At 32.8% G+C, this 14,226-nt stretch overlaps 2 protein-coding genes across 4 annotated transcripts; both read right to left on the bottom strand.

Moving 5' to 3' along the window:
• Positions 1-2,383: 2,383 nt before the first annotated feature.
• On the bottom strand, positions 2,384-6,121 carry LOC100809878 (transcription factor bHLH79-like). Of its 3 annotated transcripts, none has more exons than NM_001255556.2 (6): positions 5,801-6,110; positions 5,490-5,714; positions 5,348-5,413; positions 4,985-5,053; positions 4,513-4,590; positions 2,384-2,810 (listed from the first exon to the last, which is right to left on the bottom strand). In NM_001255556.2, the coding sequence occupies exons 1-6, from the start codon at positions 5,918-5,920 to the stop codon at positions 2,694-2,696; spliced, it is 675 nt and encodes a 224-aa protein (NP_001242485.2). In that variant the 5' UTR covers positions 5,921-6,110; the 3' UTR covers positions 2,384-2,693. The 3 variants fall into 3 exon arrangements, with proteins under 3 accessions (NP_001242485.2, XP_006579447.1, XP_040871168.1); XM_006579384.4 differs by having other exon boundaries at positions 2,429-2,810; positions 4,499-4,590; positions 5,801-6,120; XM_041015234.1 differs by lacking the exon at positions 4,985-5,053 and having other exon boundaries at positions 2,429-2,810; positions 5,801-6,121.
• Positions 6,122-11,460: 5,339 nt separating this feature from the next.
• On the bottom strand, positions 11,461-13,473 carry LOC100806149 (uncharacterized). Its single transcript, XM_003525027.5, has 2 exons — positions 12,133-13,473; positions 11,461-11,965 (listed from the first exon to the last, which is right to left on the bottom strand). The coding sequence occupies exons 1-2, from the start codon at positions 12,769-12,771 to the stop codon at positions 11,810-11,812; spliced, it is 795 nt and encodes a 264-aa protein (XP_003525075.1). The 5' UTR covers positions 12,772-13,473; the 3' UTR covers positions 11,461-11,809.
• Positions 13,474-14,226: the final 753 nt, after the last annotated feature.

Here is a 14,226-nt window from a genome sequence, read left to right as displayed (position 1 = left end):
ACTTTCATTCAATACCAGAATTCAAATTTATAATATTGAAGTAAATTATTGTTTTCTTATTATCATCATTAGGATTTAACTTTTTAAATAAATGTTTAAAGAATATAAAAAATATGCATATTAATTTGTGTTTTTAGAACATTAGTTAAAGAATTAAAAAAATATTAGAATGCATAAAATTATACTTTTTTTACATTTTCTTATATTTTTTATAATAAATATTTTATTTTTAGTTTATTAATCAATATTTTTAGGACTCCGGTTAATAAAAAAAAATATGTATCTATCAATGTTTTGGTAATGACTAAACTAATTTATAAATATCTCTATAAATTTATTTATTGAATTCTTAGTCCAGCTCTTACCCTGCTGAATCGGATCTAACAATATTTTTAGGACTCCGGTTAATAAAAAAAATATATGTATCTATCAATGTTTTGGTACGACTAAGCTAATTTATAAATATCTCTATAAATTTATTTATTGAATTCTTAGTCCAGCTCTTACCCTGCTGAATCGGATCTAACAAATGACACATATAGACAATTCATGTTTCCTCGTAATGATAGACAGCTTGTTCCACTCAAACTAAAACTGGGGGTTTTGAATGATGCCTTTCTCTTTCTCTTATAACCACAAGGATCATTTGTTGTATTGGCAAATGAAGGACTATGAAGTTGATAATTAGTGGACTCAATTATTGAGATTCGGTATTGGTATTCCGTGTAATAGGTTGTGAACAACAGGTTCTCCAGTATTTGCTTTAATTAGATGACTATCTAGTAAAACAGATAAACAAAAGCAATAAGTAGTCACACAAATTTCTATGAAACACAGTGATATAAAAATTTGGATATTCATAGTCTCAAAAGGTGACAAAATAATACTTTAACTTGAACAAGGTGAAACTAGGCTTGGTACGAAATCATAATCATAGATGTGTGTTATGTTGCTGGAAATTGTAAAATGATCTACTTTATTATATTATCTCTTTGGCCGTTCAACACTGCATGCTTTCAAAATCTTGGCATTATCACGATGCCACCATTCTCAATCAAGCGTAATCTTGGAAATAAACATTTTTGCAACCAATTATTAGGAACTTGATCATAACCAATTATGAATAATTGAGTCCAAGAATTCGCAATTCCATAATCCTTCATAGGTTTCATCTGACATACATAAATGGGCCTTGGACTTGTAAAAGAAGATAAACATCATCCAAATCCCCAACGTTAGTTCGATTGGATCAGGATGTCTATCATTCCGAGGCAACATAAATTGTCTCCTTCGTTAGATCTATTGAAACAACCAAATTCTGATCCCTGTCATGATAGGAGTGATATGTTAACCAATTTAAGAGTACCCTTCAAATATATACCATCAAATCGGAAGTGTATAGAGATGGGAAAAATAGGCAAATGTTGAATGTTTCTCCAACAATAGTCACCTATGTTGTAAACTTTCACCTGAACTGCTGGTAACATAGCTCTATTGTACCAATTGAAAATGATTACTACGACTTTGTAACTGGGTTCCACAAATAAAACAGGTATTTTTTATATGAAGGTAAAGCATGATTAAATGGCAGCATATGTGCATTAGAAGGGCTATCACCACCAGCATAACCAATCAACCCATTACAGGAACCAACAATGTGATGTTCCTTGGATGGCTGAACAATGGTACTGGTGGATGATGGGTTCTCCAGAACATTGCAATGTTTCAAAGAGCCACTCATCTTAAATAGGGTGCTGGCATTTTTCTGTGACCTCTGGAGATGCAAATTCAAGAAACTTGGATTGGAGGTTGAGGATTTTAAGGACGTGGACACACACCTGAATCAAACAAGAGATTTCACAGGAAGCCATGGCAGGATTTCAACATACAAAGGATTGGCAGCGGCAATAGCAGCTGCTACATCATATTGTGACAATTCTGGTTTTTGGTTAAATTTACCATGCAATTTGAACTGCTTGTTCCTTTGGGGGCGGGCCTGTTCTTATATTAATGAGTATTAGGTTCTTGCTTCCATCTATGTGTCGGTTATTAACTATTGACTGTGGCAACCATGTGTATGATTTCTTGGCAAAAAGATTGGATTGGTGCGAAGGAGGGAATTATGCAATTGAGTAAATTTTCGATTGGTTTTAGTTAAAATTTCAAAATGATAGGTTTTTTTTATTCAGAAATGAGAGGTTATTAAAATAGATATAGATAATTCATCCTCAAAAATAGATATAGATAATTCTCAAACATTTGAAATTAGTATGTTACTTATTTTGTCGTAATCAAACATTTGAACTTCAGACAAGGACTCAATTACGACCTTGGGGTAATTTTCATAGTGTTTTTTGGAAAAGACAAACTTAGGCATCAGAGTGGAGAGAAGAATCCTACCACAGCAGAGTTTTTAATACGAAAACCAAACCACAATAAGATTATTTCAATTGCTAACATAGTGCAGCACTACATTCCCAGTCAGATGATGCGCGAGGAAATTAGATGCATTTCTTACAATCGATATCATACTATGACAAAGAACATACAGACCTTACAACATTTTGCATCAATTGACTAGGTTGTTAATAGAGCAGACCATGCTAACCAACCAGCCCAAGTGACTTTTTTCCTTTTCAATGTAAAACCAACCACACTGATTGATCTGTCATTCCCTATGAATCTCCCTTGAATTATGTTGCTTTCTCAAAACCACCAGCTATCTGCATATGCAGCCATCCCATTTGTGATCCTTGAGCATATCCCTTGGCCGGTTGTGATCCAAATATTATTCCGGCCTGAGTGCAAACCTGAACCAACAAAACAGCAAATCAAAATCACAGTATTCTGCCATACCCCATTGCCCAGAAGCTCCTCACCATGAGAAAGTATGGGAGAGGGATATTGTACGCACTACACAGCGTTACCCTTGCATATGCAAAGAGGTTGTTTCCAGACTCGAACCCATGATCAACAGGTCACTTAGGCACAACTTTACTGCTGTGCCAGGGCTCACCCTCATCAAAATCACAGTATAATGAAAATAAACAGTCCCAAAAAAAATGATGTGTTAAAGACATGTTCTAGGTCTAAGTAACAATACTGAGATGAACATATTGCCCCAAGAACATGACACACAATGATTCAATGAAATCCATGCAGGTCTTAGTCCTGATTTTGTTCATCCTACATTACATAATAGATTTGACTCAATCATAAAGAATGTGTCGACAAGAGTGAGTCAAAGAGTGTGTAACTAGCTCTCTACTTGTCCCAATTGAGATTATTTCTTTGATATACACTGCAAATCTTTTAAAATGGTAGGAGGGTTCGTTAACATAGTGTTTGGAGTTGACTTGCTAGATTACTTGCATTTACACCTAGAGCTATGCTAGTACAAGTATAAAGGAAAAAGGGTAAGTAAAAAAAACCCACATTGTAGAATAATATATTTGAAGCCAAAAGTAGTAAATTCATTATTGACTCACATTACTTGCAAAGAAAAGTTAATTTTTCCGTGACTTGGAAAAGTTCATTAGGCATCATCACTGATTGACTCTTTTTTTGGCATAATTCATTTTGTAGTTGATACAATAGAAAAACTAATTTTATTTTTCTCTTAATCTTTCAAACACATGCCAAAAGACCATAGATAAGTAACCTGGGTACAAGAATCTCTAAATTCTTTTAGAAAATTAAAACTAATAATGAGAAGGGAAAATCTCATGAATGATGCCCAAAATTATGCAGCAAGCATACCAAAGAAAAATACGGACAGTAAAAAGCCCAAGATAAACATGAATCCCAAGGAAGTTAGCAATTAGTAAACCAAGATGCAGATCTGGAGTGCAAGATTGTGAAAGCTTACAGAACATTCCCTAGAATCAGGTAAATATACTTGACAGCAGGGTTCACTTGAGCTGAGGATTCATGCATCACTGTACAATGTTACATGTAGTCATGTAGATCACTGTATTGCGATAGTGATAATTTACATTGACAAGAAACCAATCTGGATGACAATAAACAAGGTCAAAGGATTCTGGGTTCACAGGTTCACAAAAAGATTCAACTCATTTTCTTAAGCTTCTTCTACTTTGGCTTTTAGACACCCAAAAATGTTTGCAATGTCTCAATAACTGCCACCCCTGCTGGAATCAGACATTCAAAATCACAATTTCAAATTGATCCGGTGCTGTTGCATCATTATATTCTTCCTTTACAACATTTCCCCATAAACTTCTCTTGGTTGGAAAATGAATTTTACCGTATCATTTCAATTTCTATCAATATAAATTATTTTCAGTTTTCCCGTTACCATTCTTCTTTCCTTATCCATGTTACCATGTATGAAACATCAGTATATGTTAAAACCAGCACTGGGCATTTCCTGGGAGTTCTAAAACACCAATAACACCCCACGATGTAACATTTTGCTTAACATTTTCTAAATGGAATGAAATCATGAATTGCTTTGGCGTTAGATTAACATACTTACGTCAATACACTTACTTCTTTTGAAGGAAAACATTCAAGAGTAGGCTTCATGCTCAATCTCGAACTAACTGCCTCAAGCTTCATTGAAAGGAACTGCAGAACAAAAAAAAAATCAAGTTATTTTGCATAGAATTAGTGCATCAAATCATTCAAAATCACGTTAAAATATAATATAACGTAATTTTAGATAAATCAATGTTCATACTATTTAGTCTCATATTAAGAAATTGATTTCGAGTTAAAATAATTTTAAGTAATTTTTTTCGTTAATATTTATTAGTAACTCTTAAAATAAAAACATATAACATAGACAATTTCATTTCAAATTCAATCTTAATCAAAATTAATTTTGTAAAATCAACTTCATTAAAAAAAAAAAGTTAATTTTGTAAAAGTTGTTCAGCTAAGCACACAATTAGATTCATTTCAGTGGCGAAAGATAAAAGCAAGAAACGGCATTGGGTGGTAATGCTAAACAGACACCCACCTCAACCTGACGTTGCAGTGACTGGACATAATTAATTATCTCATCCAGCACAAATGCTTTACCAATTACCTGAACGGAAAAAAATTATACAATAACACGAAACAAAATAAATATGGAAAATAATAATTTAGCACTGAAGCAACGAAAATATCATGTTCAGTTATTGTCGTGCAATCGAGGCGAGATTAGTATGGGGAAGATTTAACTAATGAATCATGAGCAATCATCTAAGTGAATCTTAGACATAATATTTTAACCCAAAATCTTAAGATTCAAGTTTATAGGTTTTTCCTTGGTACTCAACTTCTCATTCCTACATGAGAGACTTCACCTAATGTTTAACAACAGATATTAATTAGTTACCTTGTTGCACCCGGGGACTAAATCCTGAAGAATTTTCATCCTCTCACTGATTTTTTCCCTTCTAGCCTGCCAAAACGACAATAACAGTTATTGAAGATACAAAGAGAAAGAGAAAGAGGTGAATAACGGAATTGTGAATTACTCTCTCAGCCAGACTGTGGTTATCGGTGGCTTGGCCTCTTCTGGCTCGCACGTGTATATAGTCTTGCTTAGGTGCCTGCTCCGAAGAACTAGGTTTCGGGGTTTGTTGAGGTAGCTTGTTACCGGCCACGGAAGTCGCGTCTACTTCACCAACCTTCAACGCACCGTTTTGATCCTGGGATTCTGGTGCTGATAACTTGATATGTTTATTGCTGGCAGAATCACTCTGTTCAATTCTCAAACAGAACAGAGGGTGAGAGAATTGAGAGATTAAAAACTAGGAAATGGAAGTGAAGAGAGAAAGGAACGAACCGAGGGGGAGAGGCGCCTCTTCCTGGGAGTGTGATCGGAGGGGAAATGAGAGGGCCAAATCTCAGACAAAGAAGGGTTAGCTGAAGAGAATGTGGAGTCGTTGAAGAGAAGAGGTTCCATTGAGATTCATTCAATTCAATTAACTAAGCTACTATTGTTTGGTTTCTTCGTTTTCGTAATTTCATTTAATAATAATGAGTTTCCAATTCAGAGATGACGATGGATGAAAGAGAGTGTGTGAGAGCGAAGGTTAGGGAGTGGTGGAAGCAGCAAAGGGGGTGTGGTGTGGACAGTGGCGTACTGCGCCTACCGCGCTACTTATCTATCTCTTCCCACTTTTATCTCATCCCATCTCACCTTTTTTAGAAAGAAATTTTAACATCTCATATTCTACCCCTTTCCTTTCATGCACAAATTAATTAAATTAAAATAACTTATTTTTTATTTTATTTGAATTATTATCTGATTTTGTTAGCTCTCTTCCTTTTACTCCCAATTATTAATATGCTCTAGATGTGTTAGAAATATGATCAATGTTTCTTATAATATTTGGGTAATCTTTTTTCCTTAAATTGATTTTTGTTAATATACTTAGATTTAGCGCATGTTTTGTTTCTTGGTGAAAAAATATTTTTGAGGTAAAAATAATTTTGTCAAAGGTTCATCATTCTTGTTTTTACTTTCACTTTACTTTTATTTATTAAATTTACATTAGAACCCGCATACAATATTTCTAATTTCAATCCAAAAATATACTTGATTTGTATCTAACACAGTATTAAAACACACCTGATCTTAATATTTGATCACACGCGTGTCCATTGTTGTAAACATCACTCTCTAGTGTCCAATCTTGAACGTGAAAAATGTATGTTAAGATGTCTCTTACTGTCCAAATAATTTACGTAGTTTGCATTTTCTTACCTATCATTTATGTTAATGTATAGAGTGAATTCTTGTCCTCCCATGCTCGGGTCAATAAAAAAATATTGATTCAATTGTTGATGGGATAAATTGCACTAATTAGAAATTTATGAGAACGTATTATTAAATGTCATGATTAGTGTAATATTATGAAATGTTATGATTAGTGTAATATTATTAAATGTTATCATGAATGTCTTGATTGTTACGTTACCTAAGATATCTCCAAAATTAGTCTTGATTGTAGTTAAGTTATTATAATTTTTTAAAGAAACTCGTGTATCTTAGAGTATAACCTTGCATGAAGTAAAAAAAAAGGTATACCATGTATATAGAAAAATTACAAAAACAGTGTATGTGTGTTTAATGTATATGGTTGAAAATTAAAATCATCTAAATTTTGATAATTAAAAAAACAATTTTTTTAAGCAAAAGGTCGGAAACTACCAAGGGAAGGGGTTGGTCACATCCCAACTATGTTGGCACCGAACCAACCACCCCCAAAAAAGCAGCTCTCGAATGAATATATATATAAACAAACATATCCAACGACAACATAGGGGGTCAAGCCAAATCCAAGCAAGCAAAGAGCAAGAATTATCTAAATCAGTAGCTAGGAATGCTTAGCTTGTCATTAACGAAAAAAAAAATTATTAGGGAAACTTGGCATAGAATCCCACCAAGAGAAACCAAGATTATCCGCACCAAGAGTGGCTAGCCCATCTACACAAGTGTTATCCTCACGAATCAAAAAACTAAAATTAGAATGTAGAAGTATTTTAGAGGGTGTTTGTTTTGGTTATTTTTTATTTTTATTTTTAATGAAATTAAAAAATGATGATGGAAATGCGTTGATTGAATTTCAGAAGATATTATCAGTGAACATATTTTCTCAAATAAATCAAAGGCTAAAACCAATAAAATCTCATTTTTCATTGAAACCAAGAAACTCATTTTGGATAAAATGAAAATGTGGTGACAATCAATGTAATTTTAAACAAATCTAAAAATACATTTCCTTGAAAACACAATTTCAAATATTTTTATTTCTTGAAAGTAGAAAACAAAAAATCAAATCAAACATATTTTCAGAATTTTAACCTTTTAAAAATAAAAACAATTTTCAAAAAATAAAAATAGAAAATAAAAATAGAAACTAAACACACCCTTATATTTTTTTCATCTAGTTTGAGACGCCAAGGGACTATGGAATGCTACTTGACCGCAAGCACAATCAATAAAGGAGTCACATTCTATCCATAATCTCCTCCATCCTTTCTATTTAGCAACAATTGTCTGTACCACAACCAATAGTTCTATGAAGAAAGCATTTTGGCAACTAGCGTGGAGGGCGAAACACCGCAAAAAATCTACCCTATGATTTCTATGAATCATGCCACTCCCTGCTAATAATTGTTAGTGCATGTTTAGTTTTTACACTTAATTTGCACAACAATTATCTTAATTTTTCTCATTTATTACTTAATTTATTTTCAATAATTTAGAATTTAATATTTTTTAGACTTTTTAGCTTATTGAAGTTAATTTTATCAAATTTATTAGTTTTAGTTGTATTTTGTAAAGTTTTGATACACCAACAAGGAAGAAAGCATTCTTAGGTTAACAATATAATTTTTAATATATATTAAAATGAATAATTAAAATGAAAATGTCATGAAAGTTAGTTATCATAATTTTTAATATATATATTTTTATCTTACATTTCAATGAAAAAATTATTTATTAATTTCTTAACGATATACTCCAAGAATTCTTTTAATCTGCATGAAAAGTTATGCGTTTTAAAAAAATGGCCAGTTAACTATGATTGTGTCTGTCTCTTAGTCTTAGGTACAGTTGAAGTGGTGGGCTGCGCCAGCAGCAGCAGCTGCTACAAAACCTATAACACCGGCAAAACAAATTCTTTAAAATTACCGTTTGAGTTTTTTTTAAATTCTTTAAATATTTAAAAAACTATTCTTTATTGATCACTGTTTTTTCTTTCTTTGTTTTTATGAAAAAATTGTCCTCCTTTTGCTTTCAACTCATACCAATTTCTCATTGATAAACCTAATAACCAAATGATAAGAATTTTGAATAATTTACGTAGAGTCTTTTAAATTCTAATTTCATTGTCACTACTGTAATAAAAAATAAGCTGATAAAAAAAACTGTAATAAACATATAGCCCTCGATGATAATTACCACAACTGATTGGTAAATTGCACTCAACTTTGCAACTAACGCTTGAATTTAAGAATTTATTTAAAAGATTCGAGCTCAATTAAATTTATGAATACTTAAATTTTTTTACTTTATTAAAATTAATTTTTTTAATGTTGTGACATAGTATAATAAAACATTTAAATTGGGACTTTTGCATACGATTTGGATGGCGAACTATTGCAAGAATCCGTCCATTCTAACCACTGACTGTCCAAGCCCAATCAATGGACAAATGAAATGGGTTGAACATGGCCACGCATACTTAAAGCCCATGGGCTATGGCTGCGAACATGGCAATAGTAATGAAAATTGGTGTGGCTTGATGAAGAAATGTTCTATTTCAGTTTGTGTATTAATTATCTAAGGACAAAGTTAATTTGATTAAAAAATATATTTACAGTTAACGATGAATGATGTATCATAATATAAGCTTCATGCCCACTAGGATTGGAGTGAGAAGACTAGGGGTAGTAATCACCTCCTACTCATTACAAATATGCCTCATATTTGCTGCATATCCACACTAGTATCCATTATGTGGATACTTAAGATTTGATAACAATTTACGAATATTCATAAACATTTTTTTAATATTGAAAATTTATTTAAAATATTAATAAAATCAGTCTACATTTAACTTAGCTTTAAATTTGATATACTTATAATAATAATAAAATATTTAGCATAATAGAACTCTATATATATGTAAGACACTTAAGAATGAGGACCCTACAACCCTCTAACTTCTGGAGACCCTCTTTTATTGTCTCAAAAGATACAATAGAGAGAACCTCTTTCATTCACCGTTTAAACCCACCTTTCTTTTTATTGTGAAATGTGTTGTGTAAAAATATAGCTTATTTTTATGCCATTGCATTTTTAAAATATTTTTAAGTAAGTTTCCATTTTAAAAATCATAATCGAGTTTGTATAGTTCCAAATTTTTTAAGATTTTCCCTAAATTCCTTTTATTCTTAAGTTCTTATAAGAGGCCATAAAAAAAACCCATCAGGGTTGGCCTTGTGATGGGTTGGAGTAATAAGTCCGAATTAAAGTGGGACAATTGTATATATAAAAAAAATAAAACAGAAAAATTAAATCAAATTATTAAACAACAAAATTTATTTAAATTTTTAAACTATAAGAATCTACTTAATTTTTTTTAATACTGCATGATCATGTAGATTAATTTAGTGTTTTTTCTGGCGTATTCTACGTTGAAGCAATGTTATAATGATAGATATGACCATGGGGTTTGTAGGCCATAGGGTATCCTCGAGGAAGTGCCAAGGGTACATTTGGATAATACATTAATGAGTAGTGAACAAAACGAGATAGCAAAAGTGCATCAAGAACACAAACATTTAGGAGATCTGAGAGACCCTTTTTCCTTTTTAGATTGTCGTCGTTCTCGATAAACTTCTTCATAGAAAATAAGGCATGGTTTCCACTTTCCACCAAGCTGCAAAGTACATATACAACCGCCCCATGCTTTTTAATCCAATTTCTTGCCGAAACCACGTCAACTATGTTGTAATACTAGTACAATTGCTGTTTGGTTTTAAAAGTGTTTATCTGCAAATGTGAGATGATACTTGGTCTTGAAACTATTCATCAAATTAATGACATGTGGATATGAGTAAATTAATTTCCAATACGAGAGAAAAGGAAACAAAACTATCATGGCTCTTAATATAGAAAAATCCCACTAAGCTCCTTCTCATTAAATTCAATATTTAATGTAATTCACGTAATTAATAGAACCCACCGAAACTATAAAATTCAGGTCATAGAACCATATTTGTGAAATTTGGAAGACATGACATCAAATATATATACCAAACCCCACTGTCCACTGCTGCCAACAATTTCCTGGTTATTCGGGTCAATGCAACAATTTGAATTAATTTTAGCTAATCTATGCAATGGAAGACGAGATTCAAATTCTTTATCAAAGGATTAAGAACTTGTATAGCTCCTCACACACGAGAAATAAGAAATGGACAAGAATGAGGATGGGGACTCATGCCTAAAATTTAATGCCATGGACCCCAAATATATGTAAAAGTTGAATGATTGCACATTTTTGAAGGCAAGAAGTAGTGAGCGAGAGCGACGTGAGAATACAAACAGCCCCTTCTGTGCCCTTTCATGACTACGAACAAAATGCTTGATCAGATTAGAAATCCCAGCTATTTCCATTTTCTTCTTTACTTTAGCACATTGTTACTAAGTTATTTGATAAACAACAAACACATAACAATGACTGATAGGGACACTATATTTGGTAGTCACGATATTGCTAATATTGAGATAGCAACTAAGATGAAGATTACCCCCTACCAAAATTTGTAACTAACACAATATGGCAACATCACATGTTAAGCTGCAGTTTATTAAAACAATTTAGAAGAGCATACCCTTCAAACATAAACAAAACTTTTTAATCATAATGGTTAGCCAGAAATTTGTTGTTAAAAATATGAAATGTCCGCATACTTCAGATACAATTGGAAAGTATGAAATACTTTATAAATTAAAATTCTAAATAATTGTACAATCAAATTCGATTTCAGTCAAAAAGATAGGTACATATGTAGATACACAAACAACAACAATCGGTGCACGTTGCTTGTAAAGTTGGTTTCTTCAATTAACTCCATTTGTTACACCGCATTAGCATCTTCAGACCCACTTAGGTAGTAGAATTAAACCGAAACAAAGTGGGTGATCCCTTTTTGAAGCAGAGGTAATGTGCAGAGGAATGCTGCCACTCTAAGCCCTTTTTTTTTTTTCTTTCTAAGATAAAAATGTATCCCAAAAATCTTATGTTCTGAGCAATAAAGAATTCACCCTGCTTCAAGCTGCTTTATGTACAGCGGTCTTAAATAAGAGGATGTATAATTTTTTATCCATGGAGAAATATAGAAATCCTCCAACAGAATGGGTCACAAAAGACCCAAAACTAGTCCCCACAATACAGTGCCATGCCGGCCCATACACCCCATCAAATTCCTGCAAAAATCACAACCACCCAACCAAATTTCATTGACCAACCAATCAAACCACAGAGACAAATTTTGAATCACCAAAACTTACTAGTAAGTTCCAACACGAACAAATTAATAAAAAAAATCAATTGAATAATAATAATACATACAATGATTATTGCAAAATTGTACCTTCTTGAGGGAGAGTGCAAGGGTCTTGGATGTGAACTTCTCCATGCTATCTATGGCCTTTCTAGCACAATCCACAGCATGGATCTGCATAAAGGGTGGCATATCAACCGAAACCATTTTCGCACCATTGATTGCAAAGACATCTCTTAAATCAGCCTGTGTCCCACAGAAGGATCTCCTTCTACCCCCACCCCCACCCGGAGCCAAAGACACGGACATTCTCTCAGCAGCAGCAACAACAACATCATGTTTCTCCAAATGAGGATTCCTAGGTTTTCCTTTTACAACCTTAGCATCCTCCACCATACCCTTGTCATTAGGATCACCAAGTTTCCTCCTTTCCAATTCCAAACAGTGCCTTTGGGGCTTCTCTTTGTGGGTTCTCTTCACAGGCACGGTACTCTCTTTCTCTTGTATGGCAGAGGTTGCCATGGCTTTTGCCTGCAAATGGGTGTCAATAAGAGGAGAGTGTTTGTGGGGTGGACGGGTTTTGTGTGTTTGACTCAGGTTAAGGTTTGTCAAGTGTTTTACCAAGAAAGAGGGTTTATAGGTTTGAATGAGATCTGGGTTTGAGTTTGGGGTTGTAGGGTTAGATTCTGGAGCTGCTAGATTCCGACGTTGTGAGGAGTGGTGTGCCATGATAGAACGGTGTTGGAAAATGGAGAAGGTGGAAACTGGGGAAAAAAAGAAAAAAAAAAAGAAGGGAAAGTGACTCTTTTTTTCTCTTTCGGTTTGGTTTTGTTTTGTTTGTGGGAGAAAAGATGAGATACAGAGAGAGTGAGATAGATATGATGGAGTTGTAACGTAGTAGAGTTGTTGTATTGTATTGTATTGTAGTATTGTTATGTATTGTAGTAGTTCTTTTTTATTTTTTTGGTGAAGGTATTGTAGTAGTTCTAGGCGTTGTTGGGGAAAGTGATAACTTAAACTGAAGAAAACAACGGTGGTGGTGGTCACTTTGCGTCTTCATTACCACTTATACTGTGCAATAGATGGGGACTTGTGTGGTGAGATCGAACATCACGCGCCATGGGAGGGTGGGACCGGGGATGGGGAGTTGTTGACCGTTGACCGGATACTCTTACTCTTACGTATGAGAATGGGTATTGGGCACAGCTTTGTAATAGTAGGGTAGGTCAGGGCCATGGGTACAGACAGAATAGAATAGATTATTGTTGATTGATATTTTGAACCTTTTTTTTCCCAAGCTAAGAAAATGGTTTTATTGCTTGCTGCTGTTGTTGCCTTGTTAACGCTAACGTTATGATGTTTAAAATTTTGTAGGTTTGTGTAAGGTAAGCCTAAGGCTTGTGTATTTTATGGAAAAATAAAAAAATATATTCAAATGTTTCAATTGTAATCGTGTTTCTAGATTGGTGGTAGTCATAGCACACATGTGGGTGATAATGGAGTCGTAGTTGTTGTTCGGTCTTTGTTTAGTTAAAGGCCAATGGGGGAAGGAAAATGCTGCCATGATGGACACTTTACATGTCATTAATTGGAAGGAAAATTTGCTTTCCCCCCTTTTAATCTAACAACGTTCATTTACGCATTAATTAAAATTTATTATTCTTTGAACATTTATATCATTGGCTCCTCTAAAATTTAAAAGCAAAGAGATATATTTAAAATACTTTCTAATCTTAAAGTACTTTCCAAGCTTAATTTATTTTAAATTAATATTCTTAACAACTATTTTTTTATCAACCTATATTATTTGATTTTAAGACTTCTGAAGATAAAATGATTTTTGAAACCCTTAACAATTAGTTTTGAAAACTCATTTAAAATTTTAATCCCCTAACATTAATAACTTATTTAGAATATTATATATATATATATATATATATATATATATATATATATATATATATATATATATATATATTATGATGACATTTAATCATTACACTTTGAGTTTGACTTATTCATGATTTTATAAGTGGAATTTTGTTGAGTGACTTATGATGAGTTAGGTCACTTATATCCCATTTGTTGAAAAAACTTTGATTTCATTTGTATACTTTTTTATTCTTATAGTTTTATGTAATTTTTTCACAAAAAAAGTATAATTTTAGCGTATATAATATAATA

The sequence above is a fragment of the Glycine max genome, chromosome 5 (assembly GCF_000004515.6).
Source record: "Glycine max cultivar Williams 82 chromosome 5, Glycine_max_v4.0, whole genome shotgun sequence".
Classification (NCBI taxonomy): domain Eukaryota; kingdom Viridiplantae; phylum Streptophyta; class Magnoliopsida; order Fabales; family Fabaceae; genus Glycine; species Glycine max.
The sequence above is the reverse complement of the archived record's forward strand: the minus strand, read 5'-3'. Positions and strand labels throughout refer to the sequence as shown.